Source organism: Chenopodium album, chromosome 24 (genome assembly GCF_948465745.1).
Source record: "Chenopodium album chromosome 24, dcCheAlbu1.1, whole genome shotgun sequence".
In the NCBI taxonomy this organism is placed as follows: domain Eukaryota; kingdom Viridiplantae; phylum Streptophyta; class Magnoliopsida; order Caryophyllales; family Amaranthaceae; genus Chenopodium; species Chenopodium album.
The window spans coordinates 22822599-22850149 of NC_137857.1; the positions used below are offsets into that span (position 1 = coordinate 22822599).

The 27551-nt window shown below is 34.7% G+C and overlaps 1 protein-coding gene across 3 annotated transcripts; it reads right to left on the reverse strand.

The window, feature by feature from the left end:
• Window positions 1–1048: 1048 nt before the first annotated feature.
• LOC145611229 (origin of replication complex subunit 3-like) lies at window positions 1049–27377 on the reverse strand. 3 transcript variants are annotated; one of them, XM_081666531.1, is made up of 19 exons: window positions 27253–27377; window positions 26910–26978; window positions 26641–26808; window positions 26019–26193; window positions 25441–25610; window positions 25227–25354; window positions 22649–22922; window positions 22486–22563; window positions 18554–18627; window positions 18372–18462; window positions 17559–17749; window positions 11279–11348; window positions 8690–8763; window positions 4539–4616; window positions 4206–4281; window positions 2858–2985; window positions 2127–2285; window positions 1698–1871; window positions 1049–1485 (listed from the first exon to the last, which is right to left on the reverse strand). In XM_081666531.1, exons 2-18 carry the CDS (start codon window positions 26967–26969, stop codon window positions 1766–1768), a joined length of 2100 nt encoding a protein of 699 aa, XP_081522657.1. In that variant the 5' UTR covers window positions 26970–26978; window positions 27253–27377; the 3' UTR covers window positions 1049–1485; window positions 1698–1765. The 3 variants fall into 3 exon arrangements, with proteins under 3 accessions (XP_081522657.1, XP_081522656.1, XP_081522655.1); XM_081666530.1 differs by having other exon boundaries at window positions 1702–1871; window positions 8678–8763; XM_081666529.1 differs by having other exon boundaries at window positions 8678–8763.
• Window positions 27378–27551: the final 174 nt, after the last annotated feature.

Consider the following 27551-nt stretch of genomic DNA (forward strand, 5'->3'; position numbering starts at 1 on the left):
CTTAATTGTCTCAGAATACATGCAAAAAACAAAAACAAAAAAAAATAAAAAAAAATAAAAAAATAAAAAATTGAACTCCCTAAATATCACAAAGTGCATGTAATAAACATGGAAATTCCCAACCACCCTTATAATAATTCCAAAATATAAAAACAAACAGTCAACAAAAACTTAACCAAATACAAAATTCGAAATCAATATCAACCATTACAAAACTAACTCGAAAATTATGATAAATAAATTTTTGGAAATTAGTTTACAAATAGATAAGTAATTGCAAATTACCTTCGAGCTCAAAGAAAAGTAAACTTGGATGAACAACTTCGAAAAACAGAATACCTTCTCCACTCGAACAAACAAAGAATGTATATATTTGAGATCACAGTGAAGCTACAAATATATCTAAACCACGCAAAAAACACATGCCTTAAAACAAGGAAAACAAAGATAATTTCTCATGCAAAAACACCTAATGATTCTTAATGTATATTAACCAGAATTTTAAACCAAAAAAATACATAAAGGCAATGGCAATTTTGCAAATAGCAACAATAGGCAGGAAAATTATGGTCAGTGCACTATTCCTTTCAAGAATCACTGTTCACGCTTCCTAAGCAATTTGATCTTCTGGCTTTTCAAGGGTAGTAGATAATATAAAAAATAATATTTTTTTTTTTTTTTTGTAAAAAAAAAAAAACAAAAGAAGCTCTGCACAAGATTAAAACTCACAACTTCTTATTCTAGAATTAAGTGTCTTACCATCAAGATATGTGATTTTTTATACAATTTTTTTAATACGAAATATTAATATGTAGCAAATGACAATATGAACAACAAATTTTATATTAAGAAAATTGTATCATAAATTACACCGTATATTAATAATCAGTTCCATGTAATAATCCGATCCGGGACATCGTCCGAGCCAAAAACTAGTTCCAAATTGAAAAGGCGAACAATTTCTTCAATATTTTTGAGCAACGGGAGTAGAGGGAAATCTGTTACTGTCATGCCAAATAAATGAAAAAATAGTCCTAATATACTGCCCTTCATGAATTAGGCTCCTGTAAATGTTTTCTCTGATAAAATCTACCCTCTATTAGCTACCCTGAATGCAGGCGAGCCCCAAAGCTTCATTGTTCTCTTAAAAAAGTGTTTCATTTTGCTAGTCATTGTTGTTAAGTAATAAGTAATAAAAACAATATATAAAAAATAAAAATAAAAAATGAAAATTGAAGAGAACTAAGCATAACGCTCTAGTGGTTTCAAAAAGATGTTAATTTGTCCATTAGTAAATAAAAATACATACATATCATAGCATTGTGAAGAGTTAACTTTCTTACAAGCAATAATAGATGAACAAACAAGGTTCACCCTCTAACTAAGACGAGCTTCACTTGATAGTTTAGCTATGGCAGGAAGGTCTTCTTCGCACATCTCTTTCTCTTAATTATAAGTGAAGTACAAACAAAAGCATCAGTGTGCCTGCAGATTTTGATTGATGAAACATTACGAAAAGGAGAGGATAAACAAAGCATGGAGAAAATAGGTACAACAGCAGCAAAGCCTTAGTCCCAAAATGATTTGAGATCAGCTAACATGAATCGTTATAAACCATACGATATAAAGGAAGTTGCCAGTTTATAGGGTACCACAATTTGTCACTATGGAGAAAATAGAGACATTGAGTAAAATACCTACAAGTTTGGAATTCATGCCAAAGATGCAAGATGATGCACATATAGTAAAGCCTTCATGATTCTTGTTACAGTCCAAAGGCAACTCTCTGCACAAAATCTGGACGCCTCTTTGTAGGCATTCGTAGTAGTCCAGTGACCTGGAGCTCTGAAACAGCCTTGCAGAAACGCGCTCTTTTGAAAACAAGGTTAAGGATATCAAGCACACGACATTGAGATTAATTAAAATGAAATGGAATCCAATACCAGGCTAGAAGAAGAAATACGACTTGAAGGAATTGAAGTTTGAAACTACATCATAAGCAATATCACATTATAGTTCACCAAAGCACCCAAAGCACAAAAGACTTGAGTATTCCATCTTAAAGCACCATCAACATAAGTAATAATAAAGATAATTAAATTACAAATAAAGAAATCAAAGGATACTGAATTGCTGCTTCACTGAGGTTATATATATCCTTCTTTTTCTTTGGAGTTGAAGACTTACTCCTAGCTTTTGTTGGTGGATTTACAAGAATTGCCTTGAAAGATTGGAACCAATCGTGAACATTAATGATATCACCATGCTCTTGAGCCAGAACATATCTTCACAAGAGAAAATAACATATTTCATTTAATGTTATTAGTAAATAAAGAAACTTTCACACTCTTGGAAATGACAAGAACAATCGTTATTGTCATCAAGACCAAGTTCACACTCTAAAATGATGTACATAAAAAAGAGAGAGAGGAGGCAGAGCTCTATTAGGAGTTCTTCTATTGAGAATTTGAGACGCGAAGAGGTAACACAAGAGACTGTAACTTCACCTAATTTAACTAGCTTAGCAAAGCTTTATACAGGTCCGCGGATCTGAACAGATTCGCGGTTCGCCAATGCCTCACCTCAGAGGCTCAGACATACAGAAGGTTGTTTCCCATTAAATAAATAAATAAATAAATAAAAAGAAAAAAGAACAGAAGCAAAAAAGAAAATAGCATAGACAAGGAAAATACTCGCTAAAAGCAGTAAGATCAATAGCAGCACTAATAATTGGATTACTAGCAGAAATCAGAGAGGAAGGAAATAAGAGAAAATATTTCATTTATCACGCCAGTATTAAAACGAGACAGAAACAATAACTTAATGTCAGTACTGAATATAAGTGAGAACTACTTACAATATTGAAGTGTCATGAACTGATGGCAGCAATCTGCTTCCCCTAGTGCTGCAACAGTTGCAGTGCAAATATTTTTGGAACTCCAGCAGATCAGCTTGAATTCTTCTTCTAGGATCTCCCAGCAAGGCCTAACACAGATGAAAGTTGTAATGCTTAGGCAACTACCATAACAAATATTTGTACACAAAGAATCACCTATCGATTGTCAACAGCCATTGATCTCTTTATCAGTCTAGAAAAAGATCAAATGAAGTCCTGTCCACTCAAGGGGACAGGCTATATCCCACTATGAACGAAAAGATGCCCAAGCTAGATCCATTATCCAATCCCTTGACTTGAAGGGCGTGTTGGGTATTGCTTCTTTAATCACAGCAACAATAATGTCATCGTATAAAAAAGTCTAATTTAGAAATTATTTCTTTTTTTTTATAATATTTTCTAGAATATCTGTTGCTCTCATATTCCTAATTTCCCAGACCTGCCCACAGAACAACTACCAGGCATTGATCACAGCATTACTTAACAGCAAAAAACCCTCAATTGAACAATCATATTTCTCCACAAAAGAACCCAAGGGTCACCTTCTGCACAATGAAAGAGAATTCATGGAAGAGATGGGCATGAGAAAGTTATGGAAAGAGAGACGGAGTGACATATATCAAAGGTTAAAAGAAGACAATAAAACATAACATGTGCCTGATGACTTCCTCCATGAGATTATTCTCCATCAAATATATGAGCTAAAAAATTAAAAGCATAGTTAAGCACAAATGTCCAAGGGTATTAAGGATGTGAAGTTATGAGCTTTGATGGAATAGATAAGACTTAGGAGTCCTTAGGATGACAAGACTTCATTAACCGGGAATAGCCCCAACTTCTATATTTGCATCATACATTTACAAAATCAACATTTCCCTACAGGGAACCTGATATATATATATATATATATATATATATATATATATATATATATATATATATATATATATATATATATGCACATATATATATGTGTATATATATGTGTGTGTGTGTATATATACATGTGTATATATATATGTCTATATATATATACATATATATATGTAAATACATATATGTATGTATGTATATATATGTATATACATATATGCACATATATATATGTGTATATATATGTGTGTGTGTGTGTATATACATGTGTATATATATATACATATATATATGTAAATACATATATGTATGTATATATATATGTATATACATATATATATATATATATATACATATATGTATATACATATATATATATACATATATGTATATACATATATAAAAATAAAAATTAAAAATTAAAAAAAAAACTTACTGTTTGAAGCTTGTCAACTATCTTAAAGCACAAGATTTCATGAAACGGAAAACTCTCAATGGGCTTCATTTGATCTCTGTGCAAACAAACATTTTTTCTAGGAATGTTAGTTTAGTTACACAAAAACCTATCAAAGATATATCTGTTAATCAATTACCAATTAAGACAGCGAGAAGAAGAGTAAATGAAAGATTATTAAACAAATAGCACTTTTAAAAAGCTAAGTTTTTCAGATTAAACTTCACCAACTAATATAGAAGCAAACATATAAGATAAGGAAATAAACCCTAGAAAATAGTAAAAGTTATCTAACAAAGGGATGATGATCATTACCGAAGCATCCATTCAATCAATGCAACAGCTTTACTGTTCCATAGTTTTGGATCTTTAGTTGCATCTGATTTTTGGGGCCTGAAAAATATATTATACAGAAAATTATGGCTCGTGACAATGGAAAGGATAATGGAACAGCTTTACTGTTCCAGATAAATATACTTTAATATGCTAGTGCCTAATGCCTCCATTATCTTAAATGAAAATGATTAGATGCAAACAACCACCTAAACAAACAATGTAATAAACTATGAGCAACTGCTCAAAAAAGTAAGAACAGTTAAAATATAACGACCAAAGCCTTATTCACAAAAAGATGGGATCGGCTGCATGAACCAAGAATATATCTCATGTAGTCATCCACAAATACTCTTCATTACTTCTATCTATTGTTATATACTCTTGCATATCCATCTTCTTCAAAGCATTTTTAACTTCCTTCATTAATCATCTTTGGTCTCCCTTGGCTTCTTTTGAAATCTATATTAGCCCAACCTCCGACCCACAGATTGCCAGTGCATCCTCATGTCAGCATGTCACAAGCCTAAACCAGACTAATTCTCTTGCATATCCATTTTCTTCAAATCTTTGGTCTCCTTTGACTTCTTTTGAAATACTTATCATCCCATCCTTCCATCAATTATGTTGACGTGTCACAAGCCCAAACCAAAGTAATTGGTTCTCCTTCATCTTATCATCGATATTCGTAAATCCAACTTTCCCTAAATATATACGATTATACATCTATCCCTCATCCCAGGAATCAATTTCAATATAAGAGCAAGATTAGCCCTAGGTCTTAAGACTATACATGACATCAGCAAATTACTTTTAAATTGTCTTAAGACAAGACTCCACAAAATTTTTGCATTTATGAAGCAAAGTCTTAACAAAGTCTTAAATGGAGTCTTGAAAACTCAAGACCCAACTTAAGACTCATTTAATACTTTATACATTGTATTTTGCCTATATACGTATATCAAAGCATAACTTTTTAATTTCCTGAAACAATAGTTTAATTTAATTTTATTGAAATGTAAAGTGTAAATTTAAATGCAATTGATGGTTTTATTTATTTTTCTTTATAAAATTGTTTGTTGTATTTTAATATAAAAAAATATTCCTTTATTTGCTACTCGTATTTTTTATTATATTTCAATCCAAAGTATTCTATTATTTGCTATAATTTTCATCAACAAATTTAACTTAAAAAAATGTAAATTTTACGGCTATGGTATTGTGTGTGTGTGTAATTTCATTATTATTTATAATTCTATATCTAGTGGTTTGATATTATTTTTCAGCTATATAAGATATGTAACTTACGACACTATTACAAATTATACTATTAAAACATTAAATGGAGTATATAAAAACAAAATAAAATAAGTACGTATATTTAAGAAATCTTAAATGAGTCTGAGAAATGAAGATATAAATACGCTTTCCGGCTCGCAACGACTTCAAACGGGCGGGGGCTCTCTTGCTTTGGACAGTTGAATCTTAAAGAGTCTTAATATAATTACAAAATATTAAATATTATTAAAATATGATGTGGCATGGGGAAAAAATTTTAAGACGAGACAGGCTAATCTTGCTCTAAGCATTGCCGGTTCCAAGCTCATATAGAGGATTGTGGTAGATTTGTGACTACCACAAACTCTATCACATCAATGATAATGAAATAGGTACATTAAGCCTAGTAGATATGGTGAAACTTGTATGATTGATTGATGGTGCTTAATTTGGGGATTGCGTTGATTTATTGTTGAGATTAAATTGATTAATGTAAGTTTGTATGTGTGTAATTCGATTAAGCCTTGAGAATTATGCTAGATTGCATTGTAGTTTCTAATGATACGGACCATTGATTTAGAAATTGCAATTGTCGACTGAGCTTGGTTAGTGATGTTCCTAGTTATAGTCTCTCGTAGTTGGCGCTAGCTAGACCTCTACGAGATAGCTTGTTGAGCTCTTTTGATTGCTCTTACCATTAGTCTTTGCAACCATTGATTTGCATGTTGTTACCGAGTTGCTACAATTGTCATGATTACTCGTTGATCCTCATTCCCTAGTGATTTATTTGTTTGGTTCTTCGTTTGGGTAGTTGGTTAGTGTTTACCTTTTATCCTTAGACTTCGACCTAGCTTAGGCATTGATTGAGAGCACTTGAACATAACCTTTCCTAGTGGTTCGACCCTTGACTTACCTCTATACTTGTATTTAGGTTTGTTAAGTGATTATAAATTTTGTTTGGCTTAGGGAGGATTAGTCAACGACCTAGTCTTTCCCCACGTAACCAAACAAATATAAACAGAAAAGGGGACACTATTATGCGATGAATGGAGTATATAATATCTCTTATTTATTTTTGTTCAACTCGCTTAACAATTAGGTCCTATTTCCAAATTGAATCCATTTCATTTTGTCCAGGGCCAAACAAACAAAAAAGAAAAGGGAACACTTATGGAAACGGATGGAGTACTTACTACCTATTCCTTTAATTTTTGTTTTAGTCACTTTTCAATCAAAAACTTTTTTCAAATCAGTTCCACTATATTCCATTTTGGCAAAGCCCCTTCATCTTATAGATCCTACCCGACAATAATTACACATTTCCACCCTCTCTTACTTTATCTATCTTTTTTATTCAACTCACCCACCTTTGTATTCCATCTCTCTTACTTTATCCACCGGTATCTTACACCACTAACTTTTTAAAAACCTTTCTTAATCTACGCATCTATAGTGAATTAGTAATAAAAAACCACACAAAAGGAATGAGATTTTTTTAAAAAAAAAAACAAATTTTGGTTATTAATATATTTTACTTCATTTTTTTTAAAAAACCTTAAGTTTATCAACTCCTTAATTCAGAATCTTAATTAGGATTTTAAACAATTTATGGTGATGTCTTCGCCTCTTCGGAAAAGTTATTTTTGACAGGTTTGACGGGTGGCTTTAATTAAACTTATTTAGTTATTTAGTTCATCTGAAGAAAAACAAGCTTCTAAATCACACTTATTTAGTTAGGATTCTTACAAAAATTGGGGATTTCTCAATTTAATTTAATTTTTATAAAAATTAAGTCCATATTTTAGTAAATAACTTCATATGCACTTATTTTCACAATGTATATTGTTAGGTTAAAATGACTAATTTTTCATCATATTCAATATGTAAACTTAAGGTTCATATGCAAATTAGAATATTTTGAAAAAGAGTTATTTTCAAAATTAAGTTCACTTACCTCATATTGAACTAATGTAGGCTAAATTGATGCCTTAATATGTTGAATTGCCTCATCAAACCATCTAAGGACGACCAAAAATAGGATAATGACAACTAAAGAGGATGAAAATGATAAATAAAGAGGGAGAATGTAACAACTCAAAAAGAGTTAGTAAAAAAAAAAAACAATCAGTTAGTAGGTCCTACATTTGGAAGAAATTCGAGTTAAGGAAGTGAAATCAAATGACTTGATAAACTTAAGGTGGTTGAAAAACAAAAACAATTTACATGGTAGTAAAAGCCAAAGCGTGGTATTTAAGAGGCAGTAAATATAAAAAATAAAAAATAAAATAAAAAAATTGTGTTCTCGCACAGTTGGTAATTTGAAAGGTACTTAATAAAAGGAGAAGGAAAAAAAAAAGGAAGGTCCCACCTAAAAAGTTTAAAGCATACTGTCCTACCACATCAAACCTCCTACTTATCAACAAATGACCTCTTTCTCTCTCTCGCAATCAATGAACATCCACGCACAAACAACAATGGAATTACAAGGAAGGTTTCCCCCTTCGGGGAAGTAATACCCTTTAAAGTTTCATCCACGCCATTGCCTTGCTTTTGAGATCTAAGGTTTTTGAATGGAAACTCTAGATCTAGTAGACTTGTAGTGTTGAATATTTTTTTCAATTCAGTTTGCTAATTATCTCTTGGATGAATTATTTTCTCCCTAATAGGTCCCATATTCGGTTTCCACAACTGGTCAGGCCATGTTGACAACAGTACAGCTGAGCAACTGGCAAAGTCTACCTATCAGAGGTTTGAGCCACCTAATAAAGCTGTAGATCATTATCAGCAAAATAGGAGCGGAGAAGCTCAGTTAACAACAGTATAGACTAAAGACATAATCTTACAAGGAACCATACATCAAATCGCTTCCTGAGCTCTTGCTATCTGCAGACTTCATCATAACTTGCAGCTCCTTGACTTTATCGCCAATCTATGATAATAAAATGATTCATGGAGATGGCTGAATCAGCTTCAATTTTATAGCTCGAAATTATAGCAAGTGAACATTTAGTATATTTTATAAGTAAGAAAGCATATATAAAGCAACCATCAAAGAATTGTCATACACATGTCAAAACATTATACAGAAAGACATTTAAAAAACAGAGGCTGAAATCTGAGCATATCCAATATAAGGCTATCCAATATATAACTGGAATCTGAGCATATCTCAAGCCTTAATATCAGAAAAAATGACAATATGGTATGCTACGTACAACACCTATACTTTATTTGACTTTTGCACCTACTAAATTATATTTAAGAAATTGACTAAAGCAGTGCAAGAAAAACATGTCATGCTTGTCAGGCAGCTTGATTAGAATGGATGTTTGAAGGTATACTTCTTTACAAGAAAAGATTGATACTTTTATGGAAAATGAGAAACCTTTCTTCCTTGTAAGTTCAGTCTATCTTCACACAGCAAAGTGCCTAAAGTTGGACCGTCCCAAGTGAAGAGTAATTTACAAAGTCAATATTAGACACATCTAGTAAGGAGAAGGAAGGAAAATACACAAACTGACAATTGCTAAATCTGCACAAAGACAGTTGGTTAACCTAACAAGTATAAAAAGTGAACCAACAATTGCAGTCAATTAAAGCCCAGAGAATCAATTTTTTTAGCAAACTGGATGCTTTGATGAGTGTGAATAGCTCTAGAAAAAAAGACATGATTCAACTTTGATTCACAACTTTGTGACATTATCTGCAACGAACTATGAGGTGCAGCCTCAAGGTATCATCACTTATGAAAGGAGGCAAAAATAAGGGAAGGCAGACCGTTGGGGCAAGAGGAGTAGAGCAGCAGCAGCACATCAATTTCAGTGGGCAGTCACTTGGCAACAAATGACTGCTACAGGGGTTAAGTGTACCTGTGCCAGACCTTGGCTTTTTGTGCTAGCCTAGCTGGCCTTTTTGCTGATTGTAATTAGCTGTGTACATATATAAAAAGGGGAAGTAGTCAGCTATTTTTTTGTGGTAATTGAATCCTGGACAGTTGTGACCTGAAGTCACCTTGGAGAGCGGTGACCTCAAGCCACCGTTTGTAAGAAAGTTTCCATCTTTATCAATCAAAAAGCAGCCCATTTTCCCTCACTTTTCTTATTGTTCTTTCTTTTTTTATTTGTTCTTCCATTTAGTTGTGAATTATTGAGTGAAATTAGTAGCAGTTCGTTACATTATCTTACACTTATTCTATCAACATGGATACAGAGGCTTTGTCTTTCTCCTGTTTTTAAACAAGTTTTTGTTCATGAATTTTATTCCTTTGATAAACTAACCTCGGAATATTTTCATCAAATAATTATTTAAGATCACATAGATCATCCATTCTAAACTTTACAAACCCAAAATAAGAATATATGTAGAATGGAACAACACCACAGCAAGACAAAAGGGAGAAAGATTTTACTCATGTACATAATCTTATCACATTGTCACTCCAACATATTAAATGGATACCTAAAGCCAAAAGGAGAATTAAAAAGACGAGAATGGAAATTTATGAGACCTAAATGACACTTTCTCTGCCTAAGCTCCAATCTCTTTAACAAACTTCCAAGCAAAAGATAAGAGTTTCGCATATTTGATATCTTAAAGCTAAACTGCTTAAATAATAATCAAGATGTCTCAAGCAAAATTCAATCAATCAATCAAAGCCTTAATCCCATAAGTGGGGTTGGCTAACATGACCAAATTTGATTATTCCGTGTAGTCATCGACATAAATCTTCCTCCTCAATCCCTTACAATCCAATGCTTCATCCTAATGCAAATCCATATACTTCATATCCTTCCTAACTCCTTCCAACCAAGTCATTTTCGGTCTCCCTCTCCCTCGTTTTACCCCTCCATAGTCCCACTCTGCCACTCTTTGAACCGGTGCACCCTCGGGTCTCCGTCTTACATGCCCATTCCAACGCAAGCGATTTTCCCTTAGTTTATCTGCTATGCCTGCCACACCTACTTTCTTGCGAATAACCTCATTTCTAATTCTATCTCTTAGAGTGTTCCCACACATCCACCTTAACATGCGCATTTCCATAACTTTTCCAACTTAAGAATAATATGTAGTAACAGAAGCTTTGGACAAATTTTAAGAGCGACCAAAAGCAACATAACGGAAAATTTTAAATTGCTACTAATGTTGTTTATATCGTAAAATTATGACTATAATACATGACATTACACTAATTTTTAGCAAACTCTGTACCTTAATACGTTTCTCATTGGTTTATTTATTAAATTAGCGTGATGACAATCATCAGAGAAACCCCACCCTTTCTTTTCTGAGAGGTGTGGAGGGAAACATCCGAAAACTGGGCATACAACAAGGTCAAAAGATGACAAACAGTATATGCAGTCTAAGTAAACCAACACATTTGTGCATCACACAGTATCCCATTATATACTCAATCAGCAATAGCCAATAATAAGTCATAATTATACCTCGCATACGCCATCAGCATGTCTCTCCCAGTTATCAAGCAATTCAGATAACGCTGCTGGTGAAAGATCCCTGTTCAAACCCATGTTTATTTATCCAGTAAGAAAACCAAATCGAAGTTTAAAAGTATCTCTATAGCATAATTAGAACAAAAGATTATTATATATTAATAAAAGTAGCTACTCAAAAAGAAAAGAAAAAAAGTTCAGAACCAGTAAAGTATGTTATGGTTGTGAGTGTGTAGCGGAAGCAAAGATGTACAAATTGTAAAGCGATAATAGGAAGATAGTAAAGGCAAGATGAATAAATAAAGAGGGAAACAATATTTAACATGTACAAAAATCCTCCAAAAAGGCCAAAAAAACCCAAACGATGATTAATACAATAATAATAATAACTCTCACTATGACTCACAGACTGAAGGGGATAGTAGATAAGGAGACAGTGTGTATACGAGTATCTCCGGTCTTTACAACTCTTAGAGAGCCAATTGACTATATATAATCTCTACAAGTCAAAATATTGGGGAAAACTCATAGAGGATTGGAGCCCCAGAGGGACATCAGAGGATGTAGGTGGATTGCATGCTCCCAAATGATGCCTAGCATACCATATTTTTAATTGACGTATGGTGGTGGAAGAAGTCTGTAGGGGAAGAAACATCTACACATGCATGCTCCTTATATTTCCACATAAATCTAGAAGTTTCATTAAAATTCACCAATGTTAGTATCTTCCACAATTTTCTGCCAATATACTAGAATTTCTAGAAATCTTGAGACATGGATAATTGGGCTTATGGATTTGGGCCACATTATACACAACACAGTAGTATGGGCACAACTGGATAAATAATTATTTGAATAGAAATTCCTACATGAGAATGTATTGTGTACTTTAACATTAGGGTTACCTTTATATAGTGAGCTTTAAGGGAAAGGGTGACTTTAATGAGATTGGGTGACTTGGACATTCAAGAACAACCATTTGTATACAAGTTTTTTGCAATTACCCAAAAATCCTCTAGGAACATTATTTTGTATACAAGTTGTTTGCAATTACCCAAAAATCCTTTGAGAACATTATTTTGACATGCATAAGTAGTAGCTTCTACCTATGATGAGATCCAAATAAAAAGCAAATTATCTTAAAGGTATGGTATCACCTATTGTAAGAAGAGATTAACAACAAAATTCTAGCACATTGAAGTTATCCAACCTTATTGAAATTATTGTATAGTAGTCATGTTACATGCTACCAACAACCTTAACAAGCTTGTAATAAAAAAAAACGAAAATTTTACAAGAATAACACCACCTTTCACCAGTCTTCCATAAATTGAATGACCTTCAAATTATTTCAAAATGGAACGATCTTTGACACACATTTACCAAAAATGAAATGTAAGCAATTGGTAACCTATTTAATAGGTTACTAATGACACATGGCGCAATGTCATTGGTCTATTTTTTTAAACTAAACAACTTGTTTAAAAAAAAAGGCCAGCCCCCCCCCCCCCCTAACCAGTGTCGTCGGCACACCCAAACCCACACCCCGACCACCCAGCTCCCCTGAACCACCTTCCTCCTGCCCTACAACCCTCCTCCCTCTCCTCGAAAACCCTCCTCTCCCCACCGGTCGGCACCAAACCACATCCACTATGCCAGCAAACCCATTTCGCCCCACAGGGCGGTCATCTCCATCCCCTTCCCCCTTAAACCACCACCCGAAAACTCTAAAATTCCTCAATCGTTAGGGTTCAAAATCCCATCAAACTCCAAAACTCCACCTTCTCTGCCATTGAAAAAACATAGAAGATCCTCTCGAAATTCAACCATCCAAGTCAAACAACCCCCCAACATAAAAAAAATAAATAAATAATTAAATCTTCACAATCTTCAAATCTACGCTTACATTGCCCTGATTTGTACAAAACATCCCCAAAATGCCTTCTCTTGTGACGAATTGTTTCCTGCTGTTATAGAATTGCACAATAATTTGATCCTTTTCAAATCCGATAACGGCATGTTGTGAGCTTTGGTAGAAGGAGGAGCTTGTTGGGAGCAGTGTTTAAAAAAGCGTATGCACAAGGCGAAATGGGGTAAGCGCTTAACTTGCTTTGGGCGAGGCGTTTTTGGTAAGGCGCAGCCTAGACGCATGAGGAGCACCAAAAGCGCACCTGGGGCGCAAGTGAGGCACACTAGGAGAAATTTCTGCCAATTTTTTTTAACTGCTTGTACATTGAGGCCCACCTTAGGCACACCTAGGCACTACATGACCCTTCTCGCTTAGCGTGCCTTGAGCTTTTTTATACATTGGTTGGGAGAGAGTTGTAAATCTCTCAATTTGTCCCATTTCTTGTGTCGTTGGCTCGCTGCCGGCGATAGTCTTAAAAGGCACGAGGCGCAAAAGGTCCCTCGAGCCTAGGAGCAGGCGCGCGCCTTTCGTATATGAGGTGCAGAATTTTTAATACATATATACATATATATATACATATATATATATATGTATACATATATATATATATATATATGTATATACATATATATTTCTTAGTATTATTAATGTTAAAAAAATAAATAAATAAATTAAACTGCTTAAATAAAAAGCTCAATTTTATTTATTTTTTTTAAACGGACTCTAAAAAAACCAAAATGAGGTGAGTGATAAGTTTTAAAAGGAAAACAAAAAAAAAAGGAAACGGGTGGACAGAAGCATCAGAAAGGGGGTGTGTGAGACTTTTAACTGTGAAAAGAGAGAGAAAGACAGAAGGGGATTGAAGGAGAAAAAAAAAGATCGAGAAAGACTAACTGGGAGAGCTTGCCGGCAATAGTGCGATGATTCCGGTGCCGGAATCCACTGCAATCATAGTAATTTCCCTTGTTACTTTGGAATTCGCAAATTAGGGTTTCTTATATTTAGGGCTTTTAATTTGGGGGTAAAATTTAAGTTAATTCATGCAATTAATTGAGGGATTTTGTTCGAAATTGTAAAATAAAGACTGGATAAGTTTTAATTTGCAAAAATTTTGGACTTTTTCTGTATATTTAACTCAAATCTTCATTCTTTCTCGCGTTTGACTGTTAAGCGACCTAGGCGCAATGCCTTGCGCCTTGGCAAAGGCAGTCTAAGGCGCACCAAGGCGCGCGCTTTTGGTAGGAGCTTACGCCTGAAATGGTTAAAGCTCACTGACCTGCGCCTTTGTGAACCTTGTGCGTAGGGGCGCTTTTTAAAACCAAGTTATAGGGAGGGCCCTACGATGGGGTAGCTACCGGGGGAAGGGTTTATTAAAAATTTTCAGTTCTTTCTTTTGTTAAAAAAAATTTAAAAGATTTTTTAATTTAATTTGTTTTTAAATTATTATTAAAAAAAGAAAAATGTTAAATTTAAATTAAATTGTTTTAACCAATCACACATGTGATGGTGTTTTGTTCCATTTTTGGAAGATGTGTATCAAAGGTCATTCCATTTTGAAATAATCCAAAGGTCGTTCTATTCTTGAAAGAAAGGTCGTGTTATTCTTGGCAAATTTTCCTAAAAAAATAATAAGAAAATAAAAAGGCAGATGCCCAAAATATTTACTCCAACTTCAATATACTCCCTCCGTATTTTCTTTAAGTGTTGCACTTTCCTTTTGTGGCCGTTTTTTTTAAGTGTTACCCTTCTCTTTTTTCTTTTTTTTTTTTTTGCACCTACACAATTTAAATACTTCCTCCGTCCCTTAATACAAAGCCTCTTTTGGTTTTTACGCGGAAATTATGAAAGTTGTAAATTCCTTAAAACTAATGATTAAAAGTACATATTAAATGTGGGGTTAGAGAGAGATAGAGAGAAAGAAAAACTAGTTGAGAATAATTTAGAAATAGAGAGAGAAAGTGTTGGAAATTGATGTTAAAAGTACAAAAAAGTAAAAGAAAAATATGACTACTCATCAAAAAGAGGGTAATAATGTCAAAAAAATACAATCTTTAAATAGAAAGAGGCATTGTATTTTGGTTTATCCAAAAAGGAAATGAGGCTTTGTATTAAGGGACGGATGGAGAATTAGTTTTTCTACTCTGACGGTCCGCACACAAACCACTTCTACTTCTTTATTATTTATTTCCCTCTCACATAACTTACTTTTTCAATAAAATATAACCCCACCATCATTTCTTAAAATTATTTTAATTTCCAAATTACCACACTACATCTTTTAAATTCAAGTCAAATAATTTGTCGAAAAACTATGTGTCATTCCAAGTGTAATACTTAAATTAACGGAGAGAGTATGATCATTAACCAAATCAATAGTCCCTCCATCTCATATTACAAAGCCTATTTGGGTTTTTTTACGGAAATTAAGGAGGATGCTGATTCCTTAAAACTATTGATTAGGAGTACATATGTGCATGTGGGGTTAGAAAGATAGTGAGAAAGAAAAAGTAGTTGAAAATTATTAAAGAGATGGAGAGACAAAGTGTTGGGAATTAATGTCAAAAGACATTGTTAGTACACAAAAAAATGACGACTCATCAAAAAGAGGGTAATATTGTCAAAAAGTACAACCTTTAAATAAAAATAGGCTTTTAACTTTGGTTTACCCAATAAGGAATACATGTTTTGTAATAAGAGACGGAGACTTCCTCCATCCCTTTATTACCTTTATTACATGTCTGTATTCCTTTTTAGGGTGACCAAAATTAAGTGCCTGTTTCTATTCATAGGTTGTACTTTTTGCATATATTATTCTTGTTTTGTTGATTTGTCATCATTTTTCTTTTTCTTTTTTGTACTTTACATCAATTCCCAATACTTTCTCTCTCCTAATTCTCAACTACCTTTTTCTTTCTCTCTATCTCTCTCTAACCCCACATGCATATTTGTACTCCCAATTTTTAGTTTAAGGAATCTTTAACTTTCTTTATTCCCGTGCAAAATGAGAAATAGGCATGTAATAAAGGGACGGGGGGAGTATTATTTTTTCAGACACCTTGCAAATTAACCATAAATGAAAATATATGATTTGAAGTTAATTAATAATATCCTGACAAGTCCCTTAACTTGTAGGATCTGCAGAAAGAGAAATCTTCTTGACCAAGTGTAAATCAGTCGTATCAAGAAAAGATCAGCTTTTGGCTGCTTGGTATAACAACTTTTCTGGCTTGAACCCTTAGCTAAGGGAATGCCAATGCTGAAGTAAATAAGTATTGCCAGTTTACCACAGCTTGATTTTGAAAATAAAGTCATACAACCCAAGTCCACCTAAAGTTCAGGCAAGTATTCAATTTTTCAAGCTCAGGAGTCATGAATCATTAAGACAAAGGAGTTTATTTGAGTTCCAAAGTTGCTGGCTAATTACCACCAATGATTACACAATATAGATCTCACCATAAGCAGTGATGAAATGTTTGGAAGGATAAGATGTACTAAGTCAATACAGAAAAGAACGAATGCTACTACAGCAGCATGTATATCACTAATAACAGAGTTTGGTATAGATTATTGCAGTTTGCCACCTTACTCATTTCCAACTAACGATTAAAAGGAAGGCTAATCAAATAAATAAGTCACAAAGAAATAAAACAAAGGGACAATACAAAAAGCCCACACATCAGATGGAGAGGACACAGGTCAGCATAACACTTAAGCCACTTAGAATTAAAACAATAAGCATCCTGCCCTAAATCAGCATTTAATGCATCAAAAAGGATTTAATCCATTGAAAACCACATTCACAACAACACATATGTAACACTGACCATTACTTTCCTATATCATACGTAGGATTTAATTTACTTGGTACTTTCTTATCCCCCCTCCCTTCTTCTCACTCCACCCTCAACACAAATTGTATATGTATAGATACATATTAGAGAATGATATTAGGAAAAAAATGAATAACACCAGCATTAGGTGGGTTTTGCAGTGTAGTCTGTGCTAGAAAAAGAAGTAGAATAATAGTTTCAAAGAGTACCTTGAGAATAGAAACATATGATATAAATTATGAAACCAAATCTTTCAACCCCAGGCCTCACCTACATATGTCTAACAATATTTAAATAATGGCAACAGTACCCATACAAAAAAATGATCAAATATTAATGAGTTGGGTTCTTAGTACAACACTTCTGTTAAGCTAAGGTACAATTCAGGATTGATGAAAGATAGCCCCATGAGCTCATATAAACTCACCTATGAGTTCTACATTCTCTTGGCTCATTTCTGATGACTAAATAATGCACATAAATCTTGCTAATCGGTTACCACTTAAATTAATTTTCAGAAAAATATGATACCTACCTCACCTTATTCACTGCTTTAAATATGTAAGGTCTTTTGGGAGAGCCATCATATTGACTAGATAAACACCCATTCCTTAAAGATCTCCCTTGCTTATAAGAAGTCCCAGATTTATGAACATCCGGATCAAGGGCATCACAATACAAATCTAACAGCTGCACATTTTGGTGCTTTCCAGCTTCATGTAAGCACTGCAATTAGATCAGTAACATCAAAATCGTTGGTTTCATAATCCCCAATCAGATCAGTAACATCAAAATTTAAATGAGTGAAGATTAATAGATGGTAAATATGAGTAAATCCTACTATTAATGCAGAAATAAAATTGATTTGTAGGACAATCAATCATACCAAAATGAATTAGATATAATCATTGTGAAAAGAAGGCACTAGAAAGTAGAAAGTATAATTAATATTTACGACGAATTGAGGGCCTACAAAATCTAGAGCAAATGTATACTCGCGTAAAAATTTTAGTCAATCAGATCAGTAACATCAAAATCTAAATGCATGAAGATTAATAGATGGTAAATATGAGTAAATCCTAATATTAATGCAGAAATTAAAATTGCTTTGTAGGACAATCAAACATACCAAAATGAATTGGATAAAATCATTGTGAAAAGATGGCACAAGAAAGTATAATTAATTAATATTTATGACAAATTGAGGGCCCACAAAATCTAGAGCAAATGTATACTCGCGTAAAAATTTTATTCAACAGCCACAATTGAAAACAAGACTATGTTTTCGATTTAAACAATATATACAAAACTAATGAAAGAAAACAGAAGGAGAAGCTTGACAGGTCACCTTGACTACTGTGATCCAGCGTTGGTGGAGTCTCTTTAGCTCGCCAATAGCATGGATCAAGTTTTCACTGGTTAGTTCACCAACATCATCACTATAATAAGATGGATGAATTCTTAGTATCAAGAGCAAATAAAAAATGTAGAAAAAAATTTAAAATAATGGCATCCCTACATAGTACATACCCTCTGCAAGAAAGTTGTGAAGAATGTTTCAACATGATGTCCCGAATAAACGCATGTTTCTCTTTCCATATTTCCTACACGTGAGAGAACTCAAGAGAAAATGCAACGTTAGGGGCTTCGAAATTCCTAACATAGCATTAATGAAAGGCAACTCCAGGCAACACTAAGCCTAAACACAGTCTAGAATATTTGATCCACATAATAGGCCTCTGCAATAGACAAGACAAGATGTCAAGGATGCTTGTAGCCTTGATCAACCATGATTTACAGATAGAGTATCATGCAATACATGCAATTTTTGCATTTACAAGATGAACAAGTCAACCAGATGATGATGCATGTTAAATAATACCAACGATCATGCTAATGCTCTACTATGCCTATTATTTATTATCACTAGTTTATTAATAAAAAACAAGGTGGTCTTAGAAATATACTTCCTAGTCCCTTCTTTTCAAAACATCTCAGCAAAATAAATAAATAAATAAATAAAAAACAAGGTAGGCTTACAAAACAAGCTTCGGCAAATCATTAACCAACGTTTACAAGTTTATAATGAGGGAACTAAGTTTTAAAGTGCACAAGATGCACCCGCAAAAATCCTTGGAGCCTGGGCACAAGGCAAAGGGGCATGCCTCTACTTTATTTATATAATAATATTTACAAGAATTATGAGAGAAGGTGAAAGGGCCATGTGATCCATACTGTAATGGATTGTTAATACTCACGCTAATAATAAAGGAGAAGGCTCAGAAATTTGATTAAAGATTAAGGGTTTCTTACAAATGATAGTAGTAGGTTTAGCCTACAAAGCTCCTATTAGTGAATTGAGGTCACAACTCTCCTAATAGTGACTTAAGGTCACAACTCTCCTAAGGAATTACTCCAAATTCTGCCTACCTATTTCCTTCCCTTCCCTCTCTATTTATACTAAGGACTATTAACCTAGTGAGCTAATATTAGTAGAATACCTATACTACCCCTCCTTAGGTTGATCTATTACAATACATGTGAATTTTGATGTTCTATTAGTGTAGTAGTAGCAGAAGAGTACTTCAAGACACCACCTTTATTTGTAGTAGCAGTAGTAGTAGTCTTTGTAGTCGTTATTATCATCTTCAATCAAAAATCCTCAAGCTTCCTCTGTTTCTTGTGAGTTACTATTTGTTTGATTCTTTGAGTCTCGAGTCTATTGCACGTGATATCAGAGCGGTCGATCATGGTGACGCCGACGCTAACACACGGGCTGACGCGGTGGATGAGAAACTTGGAGAGGTGGATTCTAGGCTGCAGACCATCAAAGAGAAATTCGTCTTACAGGAGGTTCATCTCAAAAGTATTGCTAAGAAGTTCGGGACACAGGAGGCCACCATTGAAAGGGTAGTGCAAGCGGCGGTGGTCGGAGTATTGGAGGCGGAGAGAAGGCGAAAAGAAAAGGCCTTAGCCAGAACACTGGAAGAGAAGATCGACAATTTCCGGATTGACCACGACCGGATGGCGGCAATTGAGAGGGAGAACAAACAAAAGCATCGCGAGGAGGACGAGCCGGGAAACGAGGAAGTGGAGGTTTCGTTGTGCTCGGTAACCGGAATTTCTAATCTGAAAACCATGAGATGTTAAACTTTAGAACATGTAGTAGGGAACAGTGCCACATATTATATTTTGAAATGGCTGAGTAGATATCACGTGCTCTCATTATGCAAACACCAGCAGGCTCAGCAATTTCCTCCTCACCCCTTGCCACGTCATCAAAACTGATAATTACATTTCTACCCTTACTAGTACCTTCCACTATTGGCTTCCTCTCCGAGCCAAAGACTTTAGTCAAGCTGCTTTGTCTGCCTTCAGATTACCACAAGTAACCACTCCTTTTGAAACCTTTCGCCTGCTGTACCACCGTCGGTAAACCCTCCACCGAAATCACCATGCCTCCGCTGAGTGAATCCACCACGACCAACACCACCTCACCACATTTTTCTCCGGCGAGCCACCCATGTTCACCACCACACCAACCACATGGACCGCCACCAAATTTTTCGCCTGCAAAGGAGGGTGAACCATCACCGATTCTTTCTTTTGCTCCGGACCCACCTTTCACTAAATCTTCTTTGTTTAGGCCACCGCTAGCGGTGGTCTCACCACCACGCTCATCTTTTCCGACCAAATCTCTGGGACCACCGCCGGATCCACTACCATTGGCGCCATCCTTTTCAAAACACCCTCTTGACCCACCACCGTCAAAAACACCAGCATCTCTCCATCGCACAACACGGAAAACACGCTAAATTCACGAGCCCCACCACCAGATGCACAACCTTCAGAAGTGCTTGCCCCTCTACCAAAACCACTTGCATCAGAAAGTCCACCTTTACATCCCCTCTTAAACCCGTCTCCGAAATCTCCCACAAACACCGGTACCGTGAGTTCTCGCTGCTTCGAATGGTCATCTCCTCCGTCGACGGCCCATCCATGGTGTTCATTTTGGTCGTTCTCTTCCTCCAGGTCAAAGAACGGTGGGGTCGATTTCACCACCTCTTCCTCCACCACCTCCGAATCTACTTGACTACCTTCTTTCTCCATATTAATGGTAGAAAATCCTAGATTTTTTTTATAGGTTTTTGATGATTTCCTTCGTGATTTCTTCCACCTTTTCTGAGAGTGTTTGAGATTCCTCTTTCCTATCCTCATTTGGCCGCCACATAATGTCGAAGCAGCCAAGTCTTTAATTCTTTCCAATCACGAAATGGTTGCCATCGGTGTTCACATTCGAACCACTGCAACTCTTTGCCATCAAGTCCAATGATGGCAGCCTTCAACTTCGTCTCCTCATTCATTCCGAATAATTGAAAGGTATCCTCAAGCTGAAGGTCCCAATCTTCCAAATTTCTTTCATTAAACTATGGAAGTTCCAGTTAGCTCCTCGTCCTTGAGATTTGAAGTTCTTAGCTCCCTTATGTGTGAAAGGTGTTCGAATCCCTCTTGAATCCATTGCCTCATGAGACTGTTCCAGCAAACTGCATTTTTTTTTGCTGACGAGGCAATTTCTAGATGCCGGCAGTCACAAAACCACCGCTCTGATACCACTTGTAATGGACTGTTAATACTCACGCTAATAATAAAGGAGAAGGCCCAGAAATTTGATTATAGATTAAGGGTTTCTTAGAAATGACAGTAGTAAGCTTAGCCTACAAGCCTCCTATTAGTGACCTGAGGTCACAACTCTCCTAATAGTGACTTAAGGTCACAACTCTCCTAAGGAATTACTCCAAATTATGCCTACCTATTTCCTTACCTTCCCTTCCCTCTCTATTTATACTAAGGACTATTAACCAAGTGAGCTAATATTAGTAGAATACCTATACTACCCCTCCTTAGGTTGATCTATTACACATACCTAGAGTTTTACAAATGGAATTGGGGGATAAGGGTTCTCTCCTTAGTAAATCTGAATATTCCAAAGTCGCGTGGTGTTTTTCTTTTATTATCTACATCAACAAATGACACTGACAACACAAGTCACAAAGGAAAAACAAAAGCACGTAGGCACCGCCTTTCGTAGATCTTTGCGCCTTGAAGAGCTAAGATTCCAGCTCTCGCACCTTGCACCTAGGTGGTGTCTAAGTGGCACTTTTAAATTAAGTGTGGTAATCGAATGTATTACAAATGAAAGAAATATAATTTCACAAAATAAGCCAGTTGAATAATAGTGGCAAAGAAAAAACTGTATATTATGTGATTAAAGCAACGACAAAACATGACATTTTGTTACTTTGCAAGACGATCTCTTGCATGAATTTCTTCAATAATATGATCATATGTGGACCAAAACAAGAAAATAAACAAGACAGTTATCAATATCATCAATATCATCATACATGCAGTAATATGAGGTGAAAAAAAAATTAGGTTATTGGAGTGGATAGAAACCAAACCTGAAAATCATCTACAGCATCTAAGTCTTCTAGCAAGAAGCTTAAAGGCTCGGACGAGAAAAGTAGCATACAAGATAACTGGGAAGGAGAAAAAAGGGCAATCATTTAAACACACAATGTAAAACTTTAACTTAATAAGCATCATTGGATTTAGGTATTGTACCTTTAAAGATCTGATAAAAGAAGTCAAGGTACCATCATGTTTCAGAAAATAATCTTTCATAAAAACAGCCACCTTATGGCCAACATTGAACCTTGAACAAGGCCTTAAGAGAACAGCTTCAGCAATAGCATCCATTCTATGAGCTGGAGATCCCAAGACAAATTTACAAGTGCGTAGACACAATAATGCATTTGAAGATAGCAAATTTTCTGGCGAATGAAGCGTCGTTGCAACCCCCATTACTAGGATGACTGGTATTTTAACCACCCATTTGCTGGAAAAAAAATGAGCAAGACTTAGAAATTTAGGTCCAATGGAAGCAAAAAATTAAGTAATTGTATACCAAAGTGAAAAAGCATCAATTCATCAATTACATAAGACTAAAAATAATTAATTCCTAGAAAGAAAAAAGGCAAATGAGTGTCGTTGACGAACTAGTCGTGAACAATCTCAATCGAAACTCGATCATAACTCAATTATTAAGGTAATAAACAAACTTAAAATAAAACTCTTATGCTTGTTAAGTGAATAAGTCAAGCTTGAAAAACTTCTTTTCGACTCATTAATGTTCATGAATAGCTCGTTTAGTTCGTATGTGACTATGTTCATGTCTAATTATAACTTATTCAAAGGATAATCAAACTCGAACAAAGTACATGAAGTATTAATTATTTTTACATACTTACATATTTTGTATTTAAGAATAAAAAAAAAGTTTCATATCTCTCAAAGGAAATATGCAAATGATATTCTTACAAAGTTTCATATGCAAAACTGCAAGCCAGTTAGTACACCTCTTGTTGTGAATGAGAAGCTGTCCAGAATTGATGGTCAAAGGAAAGGAAAGCTGACACTAGGCAGTACAGGAGCTTAGTTGGAAGCCTACTTTACCTTACAGCAACAAGGCCAGATGTGATGTTCGCAGCAAGTTTGCATTCAAGGTTCATGAGTCAGCCAAGTGATGTTCATATGAGATTTTGGTGTTATGTTTAACACAATGCAAACTCCAAATTGTTTGCATATTCAGACAGTGACTAGGGTGGTTCAAATGACGACATGAAAAGTACTTTGGGATATGCTTTTTCACTTGGATCTGGAGTGTTTTCATGGATTTCGAAGAAGCAAGAAGTAGTAGCTCAATACATTACTGAAGCCGAGTACATTGCAGCATCGGCAACTGTTAATTAAGCTGTGTGGCTCCAGAAGACACAAGCAGGAAGAAGCTACTGAAGTTCTAGTAGACAACAAATCAGCAATTGCTATTTCAAAAAATCCAGTTTCTTTCAACAAGACAAAACACATGAAGATTAAGTATTATGCACTTCGAGAAGCTGAGCAAGAGAAAGAAGTGAAGTTGATTCATTGTCCTACTGAGTTCCAACTTGCTGACATTTTGACCAAGGCTTTACCAAAAAGCAGATTTGAGATTCTCATACTCAAGCTTAGTATGATGGCCAAAAGTCACAAGGAGGAATGTTAGTAAATGAGACATTTAACATTCAAATCAGTAAATAAACTTGAATGTACTAAAGTTATTAGTAGTAGTTGAAATGCCAAAAAGTTGTGACTCTTCATTGCATCACAATAATGTAGAAGGCATCTCTCACCCCTATATAAAGTACTCTTGTACATATCAAAATAATATAAGCAATCTTCCTGCTTTTTTTTCTACATACACTTTCCAGCTTACTCTAACAATATTTTATTACTTTCCACTATTCCTCCTAAAACTCCAAGGATGGAGAAATGGAGCAAGTAATAAATTACGAAGGGAGTAGTAGATTCGTTAAGCTCAATTTGTTAGGGTTAAGAGTTTTGGTTTGTGATGATGATCAGTTTGGGTAGGCTCAATTTGTGACAGTGGTGGGTTTTGTTTTGTGTGATTAAGTTTAAGTGGATGGTGGATGTGGTTTTAAGTGAGTTCAAGCAGTAACAGCGGTTGTTTTGTGAGTCAAGTGAGCTTTAGTAGTGAATTTATAAAGGTGGTGGGTGTGCATGGCGGTCAGAGCAAGGGTGGCAGCAATAACTAGTGGTGGCATGTTGTCAACTCCTCAATTAAACCCCACATGGACTCTCTAACTATTTCTGTTAGTTCCATGGCTCTTTTGTAATTTACAAGTTACAACACCTACAAGACATTTCTTAAAAGTCGTACCATTTAGAAATGAAACTATTACGGAAAAAAACAAAGGAATAATTCTTATGAACCTTAGCTCCAACAAACAAAATTGAGCCTCACTCAGTTCATTTGCAGCTCACCAACATGAAGCAACAAATATTTCAGCTTGATTGCTTTGTTTTGATTAACAAGAAAATAATATCTGGACTTGACCGGTATTCTCCACTGGCCAATAACTATTAAGCAACAAATTTGGGGGGCATCATGGATTAAAAGTAAACATGTTTTGGTATAAAGCTAGGATATGATAATAGACTGCAGACATTACTTCATAATGCAAATGTTATGCATTGATTGGCTTTTAAAACTGTGAAAAATAAAATTTCCTCGGATTCGTTAAAAGTGAATGAAATTATATCTTCTTCTATCTTCCCAACAAAGGGGCAACAGCTTAGATACCTTAACATCAAAATGAAATTGGACAAGACAGAAGCACAGCATCTCTCCATGTCCTCAATGATTATGACTACTGGTGTAGACTCCCTTTGTCCACAGTACCATGATGCCAGAATGGACATATCAGCATCCTGCTCAAAAAATACAAAAGTAACTCTTAAAGGTAGATTGAGGCTAGAGAAACCTTAGCAGCATGCATATAATACAAAGGACTTACATCCAGTGTAACCTTCAGAAACTTTCTCAATAAGCGAGTCAAACAACCACCAATCCCATACTTAGCTGAGAAGTCCAGTGATGACATATTAGCTACATGGCAGCCACCAGACTTCAAGTGATTGCCAAGTTCTTCAAAGGTAAGTTGATCATCAACAAACTCCATATTTTCTGCAGACAACATATACAATTTCGTTGTACTCATAGTAGTATATAATTACAAAGGCATAACTATATTTGATAATCTTATTAAAATTCATAGAAAGAGTTTGGAAATCTCAAAAGCTCCACACCAATATCTTCTTGAGAAAACAATGCAATATTCAAGTATACATCTAACAATAACGACCTCCCATTTTACAGTATACAATCTACTATAAGCAGGTTTTTCCTCTCTAATTTTATACTAAATTAATCCCCTACACTCACGCATCCAATTTATTCTCTCTACTCTCTCCTTATTCTCCAGGCCACTTGCTACTTAATAATTTAAGAACAGTAGTATCCTCTATGAACTACAGAAACTTGTCCAGCTGTAACACATGTTAGCACAAACAAAAACTTGGGTAGAATCATTACTAGTATATACAAGCCCAGTGTAGATTTGTTTCGACAAGGCATCAATGGCTATAGGATATGGATGAGTGGCTTCAGCATAGCCCGGTTCCCCAAATGATCTCACTGCTTTAAATGATTGGTGAACCCAAGAACTCACTTCATTAAATATGCTTAAATTAATTTCCTTGAGGACACCCTGTAAAAAATTAAAAATAAAATAAAATTTCATAAAAAACAAAAGAAAGGTTAAGGAAGAATACCAATTTTGCATGAAGAGAGGTTGCATATATTATTTAAAAATATTTATTCATAAAATTACAATCAAAGAAATCCAAATTTCAAAATTACAACCTGCTTACTCTTATAGTGCAACTTAAATGAAAGACATACTTCCTCTGTTCTTTCTTAATCGTAACATTTGGATATTTCAACTATTCAAAATTAACTTTGACACATTATTTACTAACACCATTTCATTCCCCCATTTTATTTCCAGTAAGATTCAAGTACATTCATTGTCTGTCTCCTATCCTAGTTTAACCCAAACGAACACCTTAGGAAAGTTTAAGATGTCCAGCAAATTCTCTAAAACAATAACTATAAATTATACATACACATTCATTTTAAGGGGTGTGATAATTACCTTGATGGTTGTGTCAATGTTGGACCACACATAATGAAAAGCACTAATTCTCAAATTATATAGATAATTATCGTCAAACTCGTGCACAGATTCTTCATTTAATTTCCTCCTGGATTTCGGCCGCCACAAAGAAGAAGAAGAACAACCCCTGTGAAGAACAAAGAAAGGCTATCCGTATAGAAAGGAATATACCAATCAGTATCTCGCTTAAATTTAACCAGTTTGAATATTGAAAATACATGATTCAACGAAGAAAAAATTGGGATTACCTGAATATTGTTTTCTGGATTATTATAATCAGGCCCGTCCAAAACGAGGTCTGAATTCATAGTTGAATCCTAAGATTGAAGGGTTGTGCAATACATTAGCAACCAAATTTGATTCAATTATCTCGAAAAATTCATAAATTTAGGGAGATTTGATTCAATAATCAAATTAGGCTCATAATTTTCTTTTATTTTAGTTATGATGGTTTCACAATCTTAGAATTTAGAAGCAATAGTTGAGATTTTCAAACCCTACACTTAATGCAGTGACAATTAAATTAAATAAGATTAGATGAAAGATAAACCTAAATTGTGAAATTGATTACAAAAAGAAGAAACAAATTACCTCAGAATCTGCTTCAATGGGGGATACAAGTATCAGACGATGAACTGCGCTTTAATGGAGAGCGTGAACTGCGCTTCAATGGAGAACGTTGAGTGCGCGCTATAACTGAGAGAAGGAGACCTAAGTTTTCTTTTTCAAAAATGGCGGTCTTTTATCACATTCCCAAACACTTGGACTACGGCAGACGACTTAGCCCTTGTTTGGTTAACCTATCTGGTCTGGTCTGGTCTGATATGAGATGATCTGATCTGATAGTCTGATTTGACCAATTTTTGACATGTGTACAATAATATGTAAGA

Coding starts and splice junctions, on each gene's coding strand:
- LOC145611229 (XM_081666530.1), bottom strand. CDS start 26,969: ATGAATTCAGACCTCGTTTTGGACGGGCCTGATTATAATAATCCAGAA. Junction 26,194..26,640: donor ACATTGACACAACCATCAAG/GTAATTATCACA, acceptor AATTTTTTACAG/GGTGTCCTCAAGGAAATTAA. Junction 11,349..17,558: donor AAAGCAGTGAATAAGGTGAG/GTAGGTATCATA, acceptor GGGTTTGAACAG/GGATCTTTCACCAGCAGCGT.